The 21377-nt window shown below is 47.2% G+C and overlaps 1 protein-coding gene across 1 annotated transcript in view; it reads left to right on the top strand.

The window, feature by feature from the left end:
* The window catches only part of LOC118770240 (cadherin EGF LAG seven-pass G-type receptor 1-like), an 84022-nt gene that overhangs the window by 56848 nt on the left and 5797 nt on the right, over window positions 1–21377 (top strand). Inside the window, exons 6-25 of the mRNA XM_036517792.1 lie at window positions 1856–2013; window positions 3513–3676; window positions 3960–4085; window positions 7133–7299; window positions 7588–7773; window positions 8068–8181; window positions 8443–8617; window positions 8877–9018; window positions 10743–10863; window positions 11066–11249; window positions 12001–12102; window positions 12856–12950; window positions 13173–13382; window positions 14988–15171; window positions 15707–15850; window positions 16255–16438; window positions 16919–17086; window positions 17507–17633; window positions 17729–17929; window positions 20939–21113. Coding sequence (XP_036373685.1) covers window positions 1856–2013; window positions 3513–3676; window positions 3960–4085; window positions 7133–7299; window positions 7588–7773; window positions 8068–8181; window positions 8443–8617; window positions 8877–9018; window positions 10743–10863; window positions 11066–11249; window positions 12001–12102; window positions 12856–12950; window positions 13173–13382; window positions 14988–15171; window positions 15707–15850; window positions 16255–16438; window positions 16919–17086; window positions 17507–17633; window positions 17729–17929; window positions 20939–21113 — 3127 coding nt within the window. The remainder of the gene's footprint in view (window positions 1–1855; window positions 2014–3512; window positions 3677–3959; window positions 4086–7132; window positions 7300–7587; window positions 7774–8067; window positions 8182–8442; window positions 8618–8876; window positions 9019–10742; window positions 10864–11065; window positions 11250–12000; window positions 12103–12855; window positions 12951–13172; window positions 13383–14987; window positions 15172–15706; window positions 15851–16254; window positions 16439–16918; window positions 17087–17506; window positions 17634–17728; window positions 17930–20938; window positions 21114–21377) is intronic.

Here is a 21377-nt window from a genome sequence, read left to right as displayed (position 1 = left end):
GTGAGGAGAGGCACTGTGAACAGTGCCCAGCAGCAGGGTGGGGCTGCTGGAGAGGCCTTGTGCCAACCCTGGCTTGTTTCGTAGCTTTTTTTCTCCTCTCCTTCATATGTTTGCTGGCAGAGGTCCAGGGCTTTAATGAGATTCCAAGCCGAGTTGATTCTCTCTGAAAGGCTTGAACACAGGCGGAATTGCAGTGAGTCAGGGATCACGGCTGAGAGTGAACAGGACAGAGAGGAGAGGTGAACCCACCACAGTGCCTTCTATTTAACCCTTGGATCTCTGAAATAAACAAGATCTCCACCACGCCCTCTGAAAGCATGCAGGTCTTTGGCTTCAGTAGCCTTTAAAGAGGTCACATCAATGGAGATGATGGAGGAGATGATGGAGAGAACACAGCTTTTTTTAGTCTGCTTTAGGATGTATCCAGTATTGTCCCCTGGAACAGTTCAGCTGTGTAACAAAGATTACCTCTTTTTTGTCACAGGTAGTGATTTTTAAAGAGCTCACAGTTGTATAATGGTCTCCCCTTGAGCCGAACGGGCTGTCATAGCCAGCTATTGTTCAGTAATGAATAGACAGACATATAGATAATTCAGACCCTCATCCACATCCAACCACAGCAGCCAGAACATATCTGGAGGGTCTGCTTTTACTCAGTCCATAAATCAGTAGCAACCACCCACTGTAACGGTGTTGTTGGACAACCTCAGAGATGCTCAAGCTATTCAAAGAAGCAGTTTAAAGGGGTCCTGCATTTTCCGGCTGTCGCGGTCTCACCCGTGGTGTCGTCAGCCTGTCGTCCTCTCCGTGGAGTCACGCTCCCTAAGGAAGGAGATCAAAGGCATGCCAGGGGCTGACCGACTTCTGTGCCTGTTTAAAAAAAAAAAAAAAAGGTCAGAAACGTGATTGTTGTTTAGAGGGTGCAGTGTGGAAAACGGAGTGTTTCTAATAGGTGGAACAGGGGCAGGGACAAGGGCGTGCGTGGAGATAACGCGGATTGTTGTCGCCGTGTGGTGGAAACTGGTGAGCTTTGACACGGAATGGAGTCATGGAGTCCTGCGTCTCTCTGCAGTTTGTTCGCCGCCCCGCCCTCGTCTCGTCACTCTAATCCAGTTATGTGATAAATGCTTAAAAACAGCCGGCCCACAAAGTTAAGCATTCATCACTTCTCTGCACCCACATGGCTGCTTTGGTATTCCTGAGCACTCAGAAATAGGAAGCCCCCGCATCTGCCCTGAACAAGCAATTCTCTGTTGAACTTTGATCTGCCACGATACAGAGCTTCATTTTGTGAACATAGGGGACCTCTTTATTGCCCTCATGGGAAAGATACACAATCTTTTTATCTTAACATGCTGGCTTTTGTAAACTACACATTGAGAAAATGAACGTGGATTCACTGTAAGGTTGCACCTTTTGTGCATGTAGTATGAAGTTATTTCTCTCTTGCAGAGACCAAGTGAAATGGTCTATACTAATTATATAAATCAGATAAAATTAATGCCTAAAAATATAACCTGACCAGAATGTCACAGCTTAATGCATATAAACAAGAGTTTAGGATTAAAATATATATTACCCCTCATATGCATTTTACATTTAAAGAGAATTTAAAATGTACATCATCTTAGATTGTTAAATTTAGATGTGTTTGGTAAATGACAGCATTAATTTAACAGCCATCATTTTCAGGAAATAATATTAAGTAACCTTGACGTACAATTATACACAATATCACCAACTGCAATGCCTTCTCCTGCAGTGTGTAACCAGCCCTGGATTCGTAATTCGTGTTGTTTGTGACCCGGTTACTTCCTGGCATGGTCATGTAACCTTTCCTTTCGTTCTCTTCCAGCCCAACATCGGACGCCTGGGTGTCCCCCACGGTCCCTCGGGGGAGAAGGTAGCAGTGGTTGCTGTGGACGACTGCGACATCGCTATGGCGGTGCGCTTCGGCAGCCAGATTGGGAACTACTCCTGTGCTGCCCAGGGCACCCAAACCGGGCAGAAGAAGTAAGTCCATTCGGCCCGCTCCTCTCCTCTGCACCCCCCCTGGGCTTGTTTTTTTGGGCTCTGCCCCTCCCTCTCACCTCTGTGTCTCTGGCCTCAGGGGCACTTTCTTGGGCAATACTGGCAGGTTGTTGAGAGAGCAGTGGAGGTAAGCTCTTTCACTGGAGGGCACTTTTAAATTACTGATAATTTAGAAGAGATTACACTCTTTTCCATTCGCGCTGCCATTCTCTGGCGGTAATCTCTCCGGATCCATACACTGTTTATTGTCAGACAGGCTTCACTGAGCTTAAAATGGCATTATGCTCAAATCTTATCTTTTCAGTTTACTCTTCTCTGCTAATTGTTTCTGTGTCTGAAACCAGAAGCAGAGAAAATTATGTGGAGCGATTATGTCGTCAGTTGGGTCAACATGCACAAACGCATTTGATTACAAAAAAAAAACTTGACAAAAAAAATGACACAAGTGAAGCTGAAGGCCTACAGAGTGAGTGTCTCACCTTCAGTAGGCGGTGGCCTGTTTGGTAGATCTCCGTGTCGTTCGGGTCATGTGTCGACACCTGTCTTTTTGGCTGTTGTGACAAGAGAGTCGCAGGTACGGTGCAAACCTGTCTCCCTGCCTGAACCCGCCCTGTTTTTGCAATCAGCAAAAACAACAGTGCTGCCAGCAGCCTGAGCCAGCATTTACAAGGAGAATGAATGTCAAAAATCAAAATTCACATACAGCAGCAAAATGTCTAAGTAGATTAAAACTCATACGTACGTGTCCAGTCTCTGAAACTGCAGCGCTTTCATCGAGTTCCCCTTTAGGTCAAAGTTGATTATGATATTAAATCATCATATGACTGTGCGATTACACAGATTATTGTATGCCGACGGCTCATTTTTTCATAACGAGCATTATGCGTCGTTGCCACATCACCCCCTTAGTCTTTTAAACCGGAGTGTTTGATGTGAGAATTTAGAAGGGCGTAAGCGGCTTGCTTTTCCTGCGCATTTAAGTCTGTGTTCATTATGTGAGCGTTAGGAGGCTGATACCAGCTCACTGTGACTTACCTCTGCAAGTCAGCCAGTCTTGTGGGTGCCCCCATCCTAAAAAGTCCTGAAATTTTCATGTGCGGGTGACGGTGACCAGAGAATTAGTAAGAATGCCTCTTAAAGCCCAGCTTCCTTCAGATAGTGACTGATGTATTGTAGTATACTTGGCTTCTGCTGCGTTGTCAGATTGCACAAGTTAACTTGTGGTAGGGCTTGAACGGTGGGAGTGTTGTTAGCCTGGTCTGACACTGTTACTCATTTAACTTGAATGGATACACTTATATATTGTGCTGGAAGTCGCTCTGGATAGGAGTGTCTGCTAAATGCATACAGTGTAAATGTAAACTTAATAAAAAGTGCACCTGTTTGACCTCAGGGCTTTTCAAGGCCCTGTGCTTTCAGATCCTCTGAAAGTGCTATTTGTGCAGGCATCATCAGCCCAGCTAATGGTTCTGACCCTACAGGTCCCTGGACCTCACCGGGCCGCTTCTCCTAGGCGGTGTTCCCAATCTCCCGGAGGATTTCCCAGTCCAGAACCGTGACTTTGTGGGCTGCATGCGGAACCTGACCATCGACGGCAAGCCCATAGACATGGCCAGCTTCATCGCCAACAATGGGACCACCGCAGGTTCGTCCCTGCACCTCCCTGGCTCAGTCCGCAGTTGAAGTCATCTGCTCCACACTGCCAGCATTGCTGGTGGCCCTCATATTCCCAGAATTTCCCATGCTGCATGCTGTGTTGCCATTCCTCGGTGGGACGTAGCTGATGTGACTTCTGTTTGAATTCTCATTTTCTCAGCCTCAACACCACGCATTGGGAGTTAGTGTGAACACTGTTGCTTGTCTTTGACGATGACTTAAAACAATGTGCTGCTTTTTGTGTTCTTCCCATGCTTCTAATTCCTGGGTAGGCTGCACTGCGAAGAGCAACTTCTGCACCAAGGATCTGTGTCAGAATGGAGGAACCTGTATCAACAAGTGGAACACATACTCCTGTGACTGCCCAGTGAAGTTTGGAGGAAAGAACTGTGAGCAAGGTGAGGGACATATATATGTGTGTGTGTGTGTGTGTGTGTGTGTGTGTCTGTGTGTGTGCGCACGCTTGCACTGATATTGATGATAACGACTTGTGGTCCTTTTATTGTGTTAAGCCGCCTGATTGTTAAGGAAGCAGACACTGGAGATAACGTGCCTAAGCTTCCCGTGAAGGAAGCAAGTCCACAGAAACACTCGCTGACTCACAGATACCCGACAGAATCAGGAACAATATCACACACACACAGGAAAACTCTCCTCAGACTCACGCAGCTGTCCTACAGCATCAGGAAGAGCGTTACACGCAAAAAAGGCCTGCCGTACAGAAATGCACACACACTTCATGGTGATAGAGCGGATGAGCCAGTACCATTAGCGCTTATGCTTGTGTATTAGTTAAGGGCCAAAGTACCAGGACAGCCAGGTGACAGGCTGTTGTCATGTGACCACATTCCCAGATTGATTTGATTAGCCAGAGAAGACAAGGACATTGTTGTGGGAAGCGTTTTCCTGCGGCTGACAAAAACACTTCTGTGTCTCAGCAGCGACAGTGCAAGTCAAGAGAATGTTGTTTTGCCTTTTTTGCTCAGACTCTAAACATTTCTTAAAAGGTCCTTGGGTTTTCCCAAAATATCCTACACAGTCTGAAATTCTTTTGGTGAAGCAGTCAACCCTGAGTCGAATTCCTTCATGATTTGTGCCGTACCCAGATGCAATTGCAACTAACGAAAGTACAATACATGATTTACAATGTGATTTTTCCTGCGAAAAAGAAATGGCTGAGCAGCGCTGTGTGTGGCTTTCTTGTGGAGACAGCTCGGTTTGACCTAATTCCTTGAAATTCCACTGCGGAGTAAAACGCATACACTACACCCATTAGAAGAAAGGGCCGGTTTGTTAGTCATGTAGTAACTGTCACCTGCAGGCAGGTAATTACAGGACATGCAAAGACTGCCTGTGAGTCAGCATGTCATTAGGTCATGAACAGACAGCGAGCTGTGGGTGGGGTCAGAGAGGAATGGTGAATTTGTGGGTAGAGTCAAAGGATACAGTACTGGTGTAGGTGATGGTTTGAGTGGAGCCAAGAGGGACGGTATTGTTTTGGGCGGGATTGACATAAGGCGTTGTTGAAGAAGTCTGGTGGAACAGAAGGACTTGTAGATAGCAGGACAGCTGCTCTATCAGCATGAAGGACAGGCTGTGGTTTCAGAGGAAATGATGACTGACTGACTCAGTTGGCTGTCAGTTTTGTGGTTGCGGTTTAAGAGCCGGGCAAGCCTTATGCAAGCCCCTAGCTTATGGCACAACGTATATTATACCTTTGATTGATTAATGTGTTTCTGTGTTGAGTGGTGTTAATAATAGTTTTCTCAGGATATTTTGCAACAGTTTTATGGTCAGGTCTTTGTAATCCTTGGAGCTGGAGGGAGCTGGAGGGGGTTGTTATCATTATCATTACCTATCCAGTCATGCTGAGGTACATGTGAAAGTGCAGAGTAATAATTAAATCAAATGAACTGTGTATAGTGATATTACATCATAAAGTTGAAGCTGTAAACTATTACAAAGAAAGCAACATGTAACATACATGTGTTCTCATTCACTCAGAGAATTTCCATTTTTTATGTGATCTCCTTGTTTTCAGTTTCAAATGTACATGACAGAGTGCTTTCAGAAGAAATGCTTTAGCATGTGTAAAGGCAATGTTAAAACACTACGCAAATGTTTTGAAATAAACAGATTTGTAAGATCTGCCTGAGCAATAGCCATAGGTACTACAGTGCTTCTGATGCTGAAGGGAAGAAATCCCCCTAAGAAAAACTGGTGTCATTTGCCCGGCATTTGAACACTCTTCATTAAATGATACGTGTGCAGGAGAAATCCAAGCCACTGTGCATTTATTGAGCACTGATTCCCAACTAATTACCAAGAGCTGCATTTTATGGGACCAAACAGAAGCTGAGGACCTTTCCCAGGTGTCCTCTGAGGAGCGGTGCGGAGGTGTAATGTGTAATCGTACCCATCCGGACCCGCGTGGTCGTGTTTCGAGACGTCCCCATTCCCAGCAACAGCCCCGGCAGCAGCTCCATGGCCGGGTGATGGTATCGGCGACATGAGATGAGAGATAAAGGTGTGAGAGCAGGAAGAGTCAGTAAGAGGCAGAGGCAGAAAGAGAGACTGAAACTTTGAGAGAAGGGGATGGGTGGGTGGGGGGCGGGGGTGGCTGCTAGCACTAGATGCTTCGCTCTGTCTCTCTGCTGTTTTAACAGGTAATTGCAGTCGTTTTGCCTCAGTGGAAAAATTTGCCCTGAAGCCGTTGTGAGGTAGAATATTATTTCCCCAGCTTCTGAGAGAAGCTTTTGGTAACACTGACAGACATGCCCAGAGTAGCACCGACAACATTCTGCCTTCCTGCAGGGCTGGTGCTCTTCATAGGTGGCATCAAATCATATATTTTTTTAAAAATATTTATATCTTGAGGCTTTCTTTTTAAAAATTGTATTTATTTTAGGACCTCCTCGTACGCATTCCTTGAAGGTAATTATGCTTGCTACTGTAATTACCTGTGGAATTTTCACAGAAGTCTCAGCCTCATTGCAGCTGTAGAGAGACAGTGTTCTTCTGGTGATTCATCTTGATTCTCAGTTGGGAATCTCCCCCTCTCAGCATGTCGCATTGGATTCTTCCACCCGCCAAAACTGCCTACCTGTGAAGTAGGTGGTATTGCCAGACATACTGCACTGTAGCCTTCTACCGGCCAAATGGCTGAAGCTAAACAGGTTAGGTTTGGTTGGGACTTGGATGTGAAACCTCCTGGGGAAAACCAGTTTTCTAGTAGTGGTGTTGCTTGACCGGTAGGGGGAAGTCTTCCTTCTAGACCGAATAAAAAAATTATTGCAAGTACTTACTGTTACTGAGTCAACCAGAATGCTTGTGGCACAGACTTCAAATAAGAATATTCAGTGCTATCCAGTTAAGTCTGTAACTGGTGAGTCATACTCTTGTATCAGTCTCACACTAAAGTATTATATCTGCCCCCCCCCCCCAGCCATGCCGTCTCCTCAGTACTTCGATGGCCAAGCCCTGGTTTCCTGGAACGAGCCTGACATCACCATCGCCATCCCGTGGTACCTGGGCCTGATGTTCCGCACCCGGCAGAGCAGCGGGACCCTGATGCAGGCCAATGCTGGAGCCTCCTCCCAGATCAACCTGCTGGTGAGTGATCTACACCACCACAGCTCTCGGCTCTCAGCCAATCAAAATTCACTCAACAGCTCCACTGGTCAGCTCTAACTGAGATGAGTCCACAGCCCAAAAATTACTAGAAAATTACTGGAGTTGTACATCCCCTGCCAAGGGTGAGCTGTAGAACTGATTTTAAAGCAAAGGTGCCATGTGCAGTCCTAGTTTTGAAGACCACAAACCGGGATTTTTATTAACCCTCACCCTCTCTGTCTCTCTCTGTCTGTCTCTCTTTCTCTGTCTTTCCGCGTCTGGGTTCAGATCAGGAACAATCAGGTGCGTTTCGAGGTGCTCCTGGGAAAGAAGCTGATGGCCGTCCTGGAGTTCGCGCAGGTGCGGGTGAATGACGGGGAGTGGCATCATGTGCTGGTGGAGCTGAAGAGCATCAAAGACGGAAAGGACATCAAGTACATGGGGCGGGTGTCTGTCGACTACGGCATGTTTCAGGTACAGACTTCAAGTGCATTAAGCTGAACTGGTTTTTCTAAGCCATGTCAAAGGTGAAGAGTTTGAATACTTTGAGCTCTTGTGTCTAGACTACAGCGTTTGCAGACCATTTACACTGAAAGCAGCAAGAATAAATTGTTAAAGTAGCACTGTGTGTGGTGTTTGGTATATAAGAGTATCACTGGTTGTGGTATGTTATATAAGAGGAGCAGTGTGTGTGTGGTGTACAGTATATAACACTGCCAGTGTGTGTGGTGTATAGCATATAACACTGCCAGTGGTTCTGATCCACAGAGGACAGTGGAGATTGGGAATGAGCTGCCAGGTCTGAGAGTGAAGAGTCTGTTTGTGGGCGGGCTGCTGGGGAAAGATGGGGCGGTCCAACACGGCTTCCATGGCTGCATGCAGGTGAGTCTCTCTCCTCATACGCATACCTTTCGTCTCCTGGGGTTACCTTTGCACACAATTACCCACCAGTCCACACAGGCCCGTACACCTGCATCCACCTGTGCACGTTTGTCCTCATCTGACTTTACGTTTACACAATGTTATAAAGGATGCTGGCTGATTTCACTGTGTTACAGTTCTTGTCTGTACTCAGTCTGCATTACCTCTTGGATGGGGTGCAGCACTTGAGGGATGCCTAATGTGCCAAGCTGACCCTTTCAGGGTGTGCGGATGGGCGAGACGTCCACCAACACGGCCAACGTCAACATGCAGCAGGGCCTGAGGATCCGCGTGGAGGACGGCTGCGACATGGCCGACCCCTGCGACTCCAACATCTGTCCCGAGCACAGCTACTGCAGCGACGACTGGACCACCCACACCTGCATCTGCGACCCAGGTAAACCCCGCGGGGACCCTGCACTAAGCAAGTCCAAAACCCATTAGGCTCCTGTACTAAACACTGAACCTGTTCCCATGTCAGATTCCTTCACACGAATGCTGACCCTTAACACTCTCAGCTCATTTGTGCCATAGCATTTTTTGTATTTTTTTATTACACACACACACACAAACACAGGTGGATGTCTGTGTGTCAGAATGTCTTTTTTCAGGGTCAGTGTATCTGGTCTGAGCGCGCTCTCTCCCTCCTCTCCCAGGGTACTTTGGGAAAGACTGCGTGGACGCCTGTCAGCTCAACCCCTGTGAGCATGTGTCCAGCTGCGTGCACAAGCCCAGCTCCTCCCACGGCTACACCTGCGAGTGCGGAAGCAACTACTACGGCCAGTACTGTGAGAACAAGTACGACCTTAACCACGCCCCCCCCCCCAGTCACACCCACCATCTTTTCGGACACGCCCACAATCACAGCCATCCTGAAACACCTGCCTCTCCCCCCTGCAGCTGAGCTCTGCTGGAGAAGGGCCAGCCTATAGAGCTGCCAACCCTTTGATAGAGTGTTACGGTAAAAAACACACACACACGGTTGCCCAAGCAAGCAAATTTACATTTCCTGTTTACAAGTTCACATTAATTCCAGACCCCTTCAGCTGCCCAGGGTTATGTCAGGTTTATGGGGTCATTAGTTAATCGTGGTTAGTCAGGGTTGAGTTAGGTGTGGCATTATCTCCACACTGTCCTGCAACGTTATGTAGTGTGTCCATATGCTTGTGTGTGTGTGTGTGTGTGTGTGTGTGTGTGTGTGTGTGTGTGTGTGTGTGTGTGTGTGTGTGTGTGTGTGTGTGTGTGTGTGTGTGTGTTTTGAGTGTCCCACAGGGTAGTGTAATGTTAAAACGGTATCCAGTATTTTTGTTTAGTGTTTTGCCTTTCAGGGCTGTGTGTTTGTCTGTCACACATGTACAGTCTTACAGATATAATTGTTCTGTACATGTGTGTATGTGTGGTTGTGTATTGAGTGTGTGTGTATATGTGTTTTGAGTGTCCCAAAGGGTAGTGTAATGTTAAAACGGTATCCTGGCCTGCTGATTTCTGCAGGGTGTAGCGGATTGCATGGCAGGCAGAGTGATTTATCACCTGGTGCAAAGCCACATGAGGCTGGTGTGTGTCAGCTCTGGCACCAGCTCCGCCATGCAGGGCACATGATAAAAATCAACCTGCTGCGAGTTGGGTCAGGCTCTGATGCCTGTGTGATGTTTGTCAAACGTTTGTCATCGTTCTGCTGGGCACCCTAATTAACCCCCACGCAGAACCTGTCCTCTACAGGAAAATATCTGCTTTGTCATCGGATTTCCCACTGGATTTTATATTGGCAATTATTTCGCTGTTATCTCCTGCCAAGTTGAGGAACTCGATGTTGTGGTAATGAGCCCCATATGGACATCCATGTTTGCTGGTGACTCTGTGTTTCTGGACAGATTCCAGAGCTGGCTTCGATTTAAGCAGGAATTCTTTGATTGTGTTCAAAGCCAAGAAAGGTGTTACAGATCAGGCTTTTGTGTGTCGTTGTCAAAGTGTTAACACACCTTGCAATAACCACCAAAGCTCTTTTGTACTTAAAGGTACGTGGCTGTTGGATGTAGAGGCCTGGGAGATTATGGATTACAGATAATATAATCTGCTTTTTGTCCTGGGTGATGCATCGTACGAGAATTTGATTTAAATTCTTTTTCCTTTTCTTTTCAAATAGCACTTACATGCATAAGTCATTGAAAAGGACATGACCTCCGTAGCAGGGGTTCCAGTTTCCCCACTGGAACAAGGCTTCAGAGACGTTTCTTACGTGGCATTTACTTCTGACTTCAATTGACCTGCTGTTTTTTGTAAGAGAATAATTGGTTTTAAAAAATGTGCATTGGTTTATAGAACATGCTGTTTCTCCAGGAAAAGGAAGTATACTAAAGATTCACGCCATAATGAGGACAAGTTTTACATGTGCAGTTGAACAGGTTGCTGAACACAGCCACACACAGCCAGTGTACATGAATGGAATTGATAGATAGCTGGGTAAGAAGTAATGGAATGTTTCTGTATGGTTGATTTTGGATTGTGTTTCTTCCTTCTCACAGGGTTGACCAGCCTTGCCCTCGTGGTTGGTGGGGGAACCCAATGTGTGGCCCCTGCAATTGTGACGTCAGCAAGGGGTTCAACCTGGACTGCAACAAGACCACGGGCGAGTGCCGCTGCAAAGTAAGAGTGGCCGTAGGCACTGTATGTGTCCGTATTCATGACAGTGATAAGGATTATAGTGCATTATAGTGTTTCGCATGCAGCCTTTGGACGTGCAGTGCAAGCAGTCTGCTGTATGCCTTCTACTCATTTGTTGAAGTGGCTGCATACGTTATGAGCATCGACCCCAGCAGGTGGCGCTAACCCTGTCCCTTCTCCTCAGGATAACTATTACAGGCCGAATGGCGGGGACACCTGCTTCCCGTGCGATTGCTTCGCCCAGGGCTCCACGGGCCGCACGTGCGACCCCCACACCGGGCAGTGCCCCTGCAAGGCGGGCGTGATCGGGCGGCAGTGCAACCGCTGCGACAACCCCTTCGCCGAGGTGACGGTTGGCGGCTGTGAGGGTATGTTTGCCCCGTTTCAGGCTCGCAGAACGTCATTCTCCCGCTCCTTCCGAATCAAACACAACCATCAGGTGTCAGGTTCAGTCCTCAACGTCTCAGATGAACGTAACGATTTAAATCCATCAGAATACACACAGCGTGGTATACTTTTGATATTGGACTATTGTATGTATCGTATGTCATCGCAAATGATGATAACACGAAGATTTTTTTGGAATGTCTCCCTGGTGCTAGTGGTCTGGTTTGAGGGCTCCCAAGGTGCTGTTGTCTCGGGCTAATTTATACAAGAGCTGTGGAGTTTCTGTTTATCTGTCATCTCTTTGCATGTGTGAACTTAACCTTGAGGCCGCGCTGGCTGTACCTTCAAAGGGGAGCAGTGTGCATTTTAAGGGCTCTCTTTTTTAAGGTTTCGCCTCCCGACCGTGGGCCGCAGCCGGAAAGCGGCGAATCGGACGCGAGCCGAAACCGCAGTTCACATGAGCTGTCGAGAGCTGTTTGCCCCGTGATCATTTTTTTTTTTTTAATTGCGTGAGAAATGTTTTTATGTTCTGAATGATGTTATTATGCAATGGTTTTGGAGGATTATCAGTTTAATTGGAAGTCTGTTTTGTTGTTTTTTTTTTTCATTTTTTTTTTAATAAAGTTGCATGGATAGCAGCCCTGTTCGACTGGCTCATTAGCAATGCTTAATGACATCGGTGGGAGAGCCGGTTCCTGACTGTTAATCCTCCGCCTCGTCCTTTGTCTGCAGTTGTTTATGAGGGCTGCCCCAAGGCCTTCGGCGCAGGTATCTGGTGGCCCAAGACCAAGTTCGGTCGTCCTGCTGCGATGAACTGTCCCAAGGGAACCACAGGTGAGTGCCGTTTGCACTTTGGTAAAATTATGAGCTGATTTTCCTGCAGAAGCCAGCTGCTAAAGCTGAAAGTAAGAAGGGAGGAGATACTGGAGATATGTTTGCCAGGGACAGTAGCCGTCTTGTATGGGCACCCTAGCTGGCTCTTTTCCTGCATGTCCTCAAGCCGGTGGGTTACTTGGACCTGGTTCTGGGGTGCGCCGTCATTGGTCCAGCGTGCTAATGAAAGTGCTCTCATTGGCCAAGCCTGCTAATGAAGCCGGGCCTCTGACAAACAGCGCACTTTGTTGGAAGGACTTGGCAGCGCTTCCCCAGAGACCCATGGACGGCAGGGTTATTGTGGTCTGGCGCATCTAGGACTGGAGCCGGGCAGAGGAGCTCCATGTGCGACTGAATGCATTCTGTAAAAGACGTCCATGGGCTGGGCCTCTTGTTCCAGAATGTTCCGGAAAGCAGAGCAGACACAAAGCCGAGTGGAGCAGCGATATGAGCACGATGACCTACTCTCATGCAGCCGCTGTCTTCTGCCCAGTTTCCCTGGTTACCCTGTGCCCGCACCCCTTTACTGTACCATTCTGGCACAGGTTCTCTGTGTCTCTGCCTGGGGCAGGTCACAGTGACTCAGTGGCTGTGTGCTTTTGTAAATATTTCTTTTGATTTATCAGGGCCCAAGTCTTGACACAACAGATTTCCCATGACTCATTTCTGTTCTCGTGTTTCTCCTGAATTTCTCCTGGATTTCTCCCATTGCAGGGACGGCGATCCGACACTGTAGTGATGAAAAAGGCTGGCTGCCTCCTGAGCTGTTCAACTGCACCACCATCACCTTCTCCCAGCTCAAGAAACTGGTATGTGCCTCCTGGAGTTACATGAATCAGACCTTTATGTAGACACTCTTCTCTAACTCCCTTCTCTGGCTCTCCATGCTTACTATTCTCTCTCACTCTTCACATTCACTCTGTAACTATATATATACTGTATATCTCCTTTCTGTAGTGACTCTTCTCCATGTCCTCTGATTCTGTTCTGTGACCTGCCTCTCTAACTGTCCTCTTTGACTCATTCGTCAGAACGAGGAGATGCATCGGAATGAGTCCAGGATGGACGGCGAGAAGTCCAAGAACATCGCCCACCTGCTGCAGAACGCCACCAACCACACCGCCACCTTCTATGGTAACGACGTGAGGACGGCCTACCACCTGATCTCGCGGGTTCTGCAGTATGAGAGCCGGCAGCAGGGCTTCGACCTGGCTGCCACCCGGGACGCCGAGTTCAATGAGGTACATCAGGCCAGGCCTGACTCATTTATTCATGAACCTGACAGAGGCTTCCTAACGTGCTTATTGGGTTTCACAAGGTCACTTATGCTCTAACACTTTAGGGTGACTGCGCCCCCTGCTGGTGGTATTAATCTGATCCTTCAGGTATACAGCTCTGAAAAAAATCTGCCTCTGATGTCATTGGGTGTATTGAAATATCCACACATTTTAGGGAGACCCTTTTAAAGAACACAGAGTTCAGAAAATCAAGAATACAGTCACTATCATAAAGACTGTAAATGTAGGTTGTCCATGAAGTGAAAAAAAGGGTATGATGATTACGAAATGCGGCTAAAGCTCTTAAAGTATGTTCTGGCTTAAAGACGTTAATAGTTTCTCAAATCCTCCTGAGTTGGTGCAGGCTTTCTTGGAGCTGCGTTTCCAGGGGGAGATTTCCCCTGCAGCAGCATGCGATCCGGGCTCTGAGTATTAAAGCCCGGGGGATTATGTGTAAGTAATACTGTGCACGGTGACTAATGTACTCGCTGGGAGCCAGGAGGCCCCAGGTAACATGGCCCGTGATTAGAACCTGTTCTGCCGGTGCTCATTCCTGGCACGGACCACACCTCTCTGGGTCTCCATGGGTCTTATCTTAGAAAGGAGCCCCCAATGGCTGCTCCAGAACCAGAACCGGAACTGGGCCTATGTGGAGGTTTTTGACAATGGCCACGGTCAAGTAGGCTTGCTAAGAGAAAGACAGGGACCACAGATAGGATTATGGCAGGTTTCGAGGGGTTAATCTTTTATTTAATTTAAATTTTAGTTAATTTGGGCGACAACGTGGCATAGTTTTTAGGAGCAGGACACCTAACCAAAAAGTTGCCGATTCGATTCCACGCTCAGGGAACTGCTGCCGTACCCTTGGGCAAGGTGCGTAATATAGAATTGCCTCAGTAAATATCCAGCTGGATAAATGGATAACATATGAAATTTGTAACCAATGTAAGTCACTCCGGATAAGAACGTCTGCTAAATGCGAATAATGTGATGTAGTGTGATGGTATTTTGCTGTATTCTATTCTGCTGTGTATTGCAAAGGGCCTGTTGTAATCATGATAATATTCATATATTCTCATGTTCCTCTCCCACCACACACCTGTGGTACCAGTCCTATTGGCCGCTAGCCTGTTATCTGTCATGTGTCTGCCTGCGTTGGCACAAGATTCTCTACTCTTTTTATCTTTAAAATGGTTCTTATCATGCTTATCATTAAGCATGTCACCTGATGAAACCGCGAGTCTCTGGAATTTGCTAAGTGTATGTTAGGAAAGGAGGAAACAGAAAAGCGTGTGTGAATTATAGATGTGCTAAAAGGTTAATCTGTACCCTGGATATAAGCAGTTGCAGTGTTAAAGTGTTTCTTAAGATGCTGTTATTTCTATCACTTATGACCTGGTGCATTTTTCTACTCTTTTCAGTCCTACATGGTGAAAGTGGGGTTTTCTGAGTTTGCCAAACAAGGTTTTGGCATGTAGGGAACTTCATTGAACGAGCGCTGCAGTGTTATTTCAGACACTGGCGCATATTCTGTCTTGTTGACTCTTGCTTGTTTGGTGCACATTGCAGAACATAGTCAGAGCGGGCAGCGCCATACTGGACCCGGGCTACAAGGAGCACTGGGACCAGATCCAACGGTCTGAGGGTGGTACCGCTCACCTGCTCCGGAACTTCGAGGAGTACGCCAACACCTTAGCCCAGAACATGAGGAAGACCTATCTGAAGCCATTCACCATCGTCACTGAAAACATGAGTGAGTGATTCCTCTATTTCATCATGTTCTGATGTAGGGTGTCACCTTTAATCCAGTGTGTATCGCACATATATTGTGTATACGTGTTTTTATAGCTGTATTCAAGGGTGCAATGAGGTCATTCTGAGGTAGGGTATGCCCAAACAAAACATTCCCTGCCTTGTTTTTTTTTTTATTTGTAGTTGAGAAATTCATTTCAAGCTCCAAATTGAATGTGTCCATACAATGTGTATGAAAAGGGTGGAAGTCTGGAATATTTGTAGTGAACCAAAATTACAACCAGAAGGTTGCTTGTTCAAATCCCATGTGGACAGCTGTTGTTGAACCCTTTAGTAAAGTTATTTTACTTTGCTTGAGCATATATCAGCTGTATGAATGGCTCAGATGTCAGATGTGGGCTCTGGAAGTCAGCCTGAATAAGGGTGTGTGTCTGTATAAATAAAAATGTGATGAAAGATGATGAGAGTAATGGCATGAATACTGTGGTACTGCTTGTGTTCTTGATGTTCTGTGTGATGTTTTTCCTCATGCTCAGTTGTTGCTGTGGATTACCTGGACACCTCCAGCCCAGACCTTGCGAAGATCCCCCGCTTCCGGGACATCCAGGAGGCTTACCCCAAAGACCTGGAGTCCTCTGTGCAGTTCCCGGAGTTCAGCTTCAAACCAGCACAAAGCATAGGTAGCCATCCACCCCAGCCTCAGAACGGGGGCAAAGCCAATCTTAGCTTTTACATCAGTGCTTGCTGTCAACTCCCATCTCTACAAAATATAAACACTGAACCAGTTAGTCACATCTCTGATTACGAAAGCACCACACACAAGCAATTAGTTTCAGGTCTGTACACGAAAGCTGTAAACACCAGCTTTTAGGCTCATCTTTTTAGGCAAACTCCACAGATAAGCTATTAAATGCGTGTGTAGATGAATGCTTCACACAAAAGCCAAGGTTGGCCTAAGCTAAGGTTAGACTGGTAGTTTATCTGCCCTTGTCTCATTGGCTGTACAGATTTATCCACCAGTGTCTCATTAGCTGTGCTATTTATGTGCTTTCGTCTCATTGGCTCTTGTTGTCGTCCTCCCCAGTGAACCCCACGGATGAGCCTATAGCTCGGACAGATCCTTCAACGGGGGAGGACAAAACGGCGTCCCCGAAAAAGAGGCGGCACGCCGAAAGCGCCGGCCCCCTCCCGGTGGCCATGGTGATTGTCTACAGGTCCCTGGGCCAGCTCCTGCCTGAGCGCTACGACCCGGACCGCCGGAGTCTGAGGTTCGGACCTCCATGACGCCCCTTCTCGCCCCCAGCCACGAATTATGCTCTGTCTCCTCTGCAGAGACCTACAGCACAGCTCCCCAGTTCTGGAGTGATTTATGGCACTCAGAGGACGAGATCGGGCTTATTCCTGCATTATTCTTGTCAGCCCTCCATTTCACACACAGCTCACAACTCCTGTTCTAAATTGCATGTCTTGTATCTCAGCCCATGCTCATAAAACAGCATCAGATACACTGCAGAGATGATATAGAACTCACTGTAGAAAAAGTGAAGTTGCTCCCGGTGAACATGTCAAAATATTTGACTGTGCGCATAAGCAATAGCTGGTTTCCTGCTGTAAACATGAGCTGGGGTGGGGGTGGGGTTGGGGGGGGGGGGCGGCGTGTTAGGCAGACGGTTTGGCAGATTGCCAGGCGACAGAACAACAGCTGAGAATGTTTACATTAGATGTTTCTGTCCCCCTTATCTGGCCAGGCTGCCCAACCGGCCGGTTATCAACACCCCCATCGTGAGCGCCATGGTGCACAGCGAGGGGGGGCCCCTGCTCACCCCGCTGGAGCACCCCATCACCCTGGACTACAGGCTGTTGGAGACGGAGGAGCGCACCAAACCCGTCTGCGTCTTCTGGAACCACTCCATTGCGTAAGCCTGCTCTCCCCCATGACTTTTAACGTTTTCTCAACGTTTTTTAAAATATTACGCACAAGCTTTGTTCCCCTTATAAAACATTCACTCACCAGAACTTAACATTTATGTAACATTTACACAACATTAATATGAAGCACACAGAGGTGAGCCTGCTGTCATAAGCACAATATTCACATGTCACTCATGTCATGTTCTGACACGTTTGGAGATGTAGCACACAGCACTATGGCTTTTAGTAATGATTTATGCTCACACTCAGTGGTCTGGGAGTGTTGTTAGCCTGGTCTGACACTGTTGCTCATTCAAATTGAATGAATACACTGTTACTATTGTGCTGGAAGTCTCTCTGGATAAGAATGACTGCTAAATGCATGTAATTTAATGTAATTTGCACTGATCTCTGTTTCGGTTCAGAATCGGAGGAACAGGAGGCTGGTCCTCAAAGGGGTGCGAGCTGGTGTCCCGGAACAGCACCCACATCAGCTGCCAGTGCAACCACATGACCAGCTTCGCCGTGCTCATGGACATCTCCAAGCGAGAGGTACCCCTTCCTGCCGAAACGCACAATCCCAGATTCTTGTCAATCGCCTGTCTGCCGAATGGCACCAAAACGCAACTAACTCTCTGTTCTGTCAGCATGGGGACGTGCTGCCTCTGAAGATCGTCACCTACACAACGGTGTCCGCCTCTCTGGTCGCCCTGCTCCTCACCTTCATCCTCCTGGCCATCATTCGCAAGCTGCGCTCCAACCTGCACAGCATCCACAAGAACCTGGTGGTGGCGCTGTTCTTCTCCGAGCTCGTCTTCCTCATTGGGATCAACCAGACCGAGAACCCGGTGAGACCTCGGCGGCCCTGAAACATGCAGTGTTACCCAGGTGTAAGCAAACAGGATGGCAATGCAGGGTAGCAATAAGGGAGCTGAGCATGCAACCAGAATGTTGTTAGCTCGTATCTCAGATAGGACGCTTGTTTTAGCCTTGCTCCTAGCCTAGCCTTGAAACCTACATAGTTTCAGTAAATATTAGGTTTGATAAGGTTAAAGTGTCGGATGTGTGATTTGCCCTGAATATGGACATCTGCTAAGTCTTTAAGTAAGGTAAGCAAAACAAAGAAGAAACCTAACACAGAACTCAAAGAGTTGCCTGTGCTGCAGCTTCATACTATTGCCACAGTATTGCATGTACTAGGAGAGAAGTGGTCTTTGAAACTGATCTTTGAAAATGAATTAGGATAAACTTCAACTTCGTCTTGCACTGGTGATTATAGTTATGGTCGATAACGAAATAAATGTGATTTCTAAGTACCCGCATAAGGGAAAATTGGCACACGTGGAGCCCTGATCTGTTTTGGTGGACCGTGAACACAGGGGATAGTGGTTTTTAGGTTTTAGTTCTTAATTTTGTACTGGGTGTGCATTCATCCCAGTGCTGATGTATAGCTTATGCGGTTTCTCATATTCTCCATAATACCACTTCATTCTTTAATTATGAGGTGCATAGAGTATATTCATGTTACCAGGATAACAGCATTTCAGGCAAAGAGCTCCGGTAATAGACAAATTGAGGGGATTAGCGAGAGGAAGGGAATTGAATTATCTGTCCTCCGTCTTCTCCCACCTGGGGATATGAAATCCACCCAGTGCTTGCCTTCACAAATCATGCCCGAGACAGCGTTCACATCACTCACGAAGCGTAGTGATCCTATTGGACGAACATCAGACATCTTAGATAATAACGCAGTTTATTCAATCATATTTGTGCTGTTTGAGTTCTGACTCACGGGAGCGGGCTTCGATGCTGTTTAGGCCCAGGTTTAGCGCTCATTGTACCGTCAGCCTGCGTGGTAACACTGGGCCCTGGCTACATGTGGTAGCATGTGCCAGGAATACCGAGAGGGCACAGGCAGGCTCTCTCTGCGTTGCCTGCGGCTGGATGGGTACAATGAAGGGTTATGCTGGGATTTGAGGCTTACAGATGCAGGGCAGGTACATGCTGTCTGTTGAAAGCATGGTTTTTCGTCAGAGATGTCTGCATTGTTTTGCACAGAGCATCACAATAGAGGTGATGATGGTAGATTAGTTTAGCACAGAACACGCTGACAACACCTGAGGTTTGCCCGGTGTGCATTTGATTATATGTTTGGACAAGTATACTGCTGATTTAAATGTACAAGAATAAGTTTATAAGAAATATGTAGAATATGTATGTAATGTTTATTATAGATGCATCTGACATCTCAGAAGGAATGCATTCATTAAAGTTCTGTCAATAGAACATGAGGGTATAATTGGAAATTAGGTAAAGGTAAATATTGCATTGTTGTCAGGAAGTATTTTTTCCACATAGATTATTTCCTAGAACAGTTTTCCAGGACTGGTAATGAAAGCAGAGGTCCTTGAATGGTTCAAGACCAGGCTTGATGTAGTGCTACATGCAGTAAGCAAAATGATAAGCCTAAACTTTCTGAATGCTCAGGTGTCATCATAAAAAATTTCTGATGGTTTCATGTTGTGGTATGTAAGTATCAAACATGTATTAAAGTAATGGCACACATCAGCTTAGATAAGACTGTTAATATCGCGTATCCACATTAGTGTTAACTTTTTTTACATATAAATATGTGTATGTTAAGAAATGTATGGACTTTAAGTGCAAGAACATGCATGTTTATGTCAAGTATGACAAGAATGCATTTTTTCCGATGTAGCTACATTTGCTACAAATTACTGGCCAGTCAGTAGACCTAAATCAAAATGGAAGTACTCTGAACAAGTTTGCACAAGTTATACAAGTGTGCAAATGTTCCAAAGAGATGCCTGTTGAGATTTTTAGGAGGATGAAACTTAAATCACATAATGCCAGTTTGAGAGTTAGAGACAAGCCTATGATCCAGCACTATGCACACCACCATCTGGGTTCGACACGTAGTCACCTCTACAGCCTCATGCGCACTCACCTGTACAGCAGAGAGGCCCCAGTCTTGGTCATGAACTCACCTGCACCAGAAGAGGGTTCAATACTTCATGCACACTCACCTGTGCAAGAAAGAGCTTGCATTTCTCACACACGCTCACCTGCATGAGGGATACAAAGGCCTCAGTCCCTCCCACACACACCTGTAGAAGATAAAGGTAGCATTTTCTCACACTCACTCACCTGTGGAGAGAGCCCTCAGTCCTTTATATTGACTCCCTACTGCATACACTCCTTCACCTTTGAAAGAAAGGGAGAAGTAGATGACGATTCAGGGCTCAAGGCCTGGCTTACTGATCCTGGATCAGGGATAGATCCAGAGCTGTAATCGGTGTGAGATTAATGATACAGCCTCCTTTCATGTTTGCTGTCTCTCTCCCCCTCCCTCTGGCCCTCCCTCCTTCTCTGCGGAGCTATTAGAAAAGCCCTCTAGGCTTATGATAAAGACATGTCCTGACTGGCGAGGCACTGCCTAACTGTATAAGCCCACCTGCTGCCAGGGAATGGGTTTCAGTGTCCGTGAGAGTGGAAGGACAGGGCTTGAGTAGTACCATACCCTCTCAGTGCTGTGCATGAGAGGCAGATCAGTTTCACTGCTCAAAAAGAGCCACTGCTCTGCCCACCGTGCTCGGTTCTGAGGGCTGAAACCTGAGTTCGCTGCCTCAGTGCAGTGGAATGCCGTCAGTCACGAAACAGCTGTGAAGGACGGGCAGGATCTGAGTCCGTCCCGATTCCTCTGCAGGCCTGGGGTTTTCCAGGATTTCTCAAAAGATAAGAGTCAGTCAGGAGCAGGGTTATGTCTGTTGGGCGTGGGTGAGGGTGAGATTGGGAGGGGATCTTTTGTGACCTCTGGCTTCCCGTCTCCCCCCTAGTTTGTGTGCACGGTGATCGCCATCCTTCTGCACTACTTCTACATGTGTACCTTCGCCTGGATGTTCGTGGAGGGCCTGCACATCTACCGCATGCTGACCGAGGTGCGCAACATCAACCACGGCCACATGCGCTTCTACTACGCCATCGGCTGGGGCATCCCGGCCATCATCACCGGTAAGGACCCGCCATTTTGGCTCCTGGCTATCCGGCTGGTCACAGATATGCTGATCCCTGTGGGAAATCCAGAATGCGGGGGTTGTTATGTAGTTTTATGGTGTTGCGGTGTTATCTCTCCATGGAAGACTTCCTCTCCGGGTGATTAGAGCTGCTGATTCCTGCCATTGAGAGCATGCCGGTGTCAGATTGCCTACTGGCACACGCTCAAAGCCAGGGGAAGAGGGCCAAGTGCAAGAAGAATTGGGATGGCCTGGTTCTTTT

This window comes from Megalops cyprinoides, chromosome 23 (assembly GCF_013368585.1).
Source record: "Megalops cyprinoides isolate fMegCyp1 chromosome 23, fMegCyp1.pri, whole genome shotgun sequence".
NCBI classification, from domain to species: Eukaryota; Metazoa; Chordata; class Actinopteri; order Elopiformes; family Megalopidae; genus Megalops; species Megalops cyprinoides.
The sequence above is the reverse complement of the archived record's forward strand: the minus strand, read 5'-3'. Positions and strand labels throughout refer to the sequence as shown.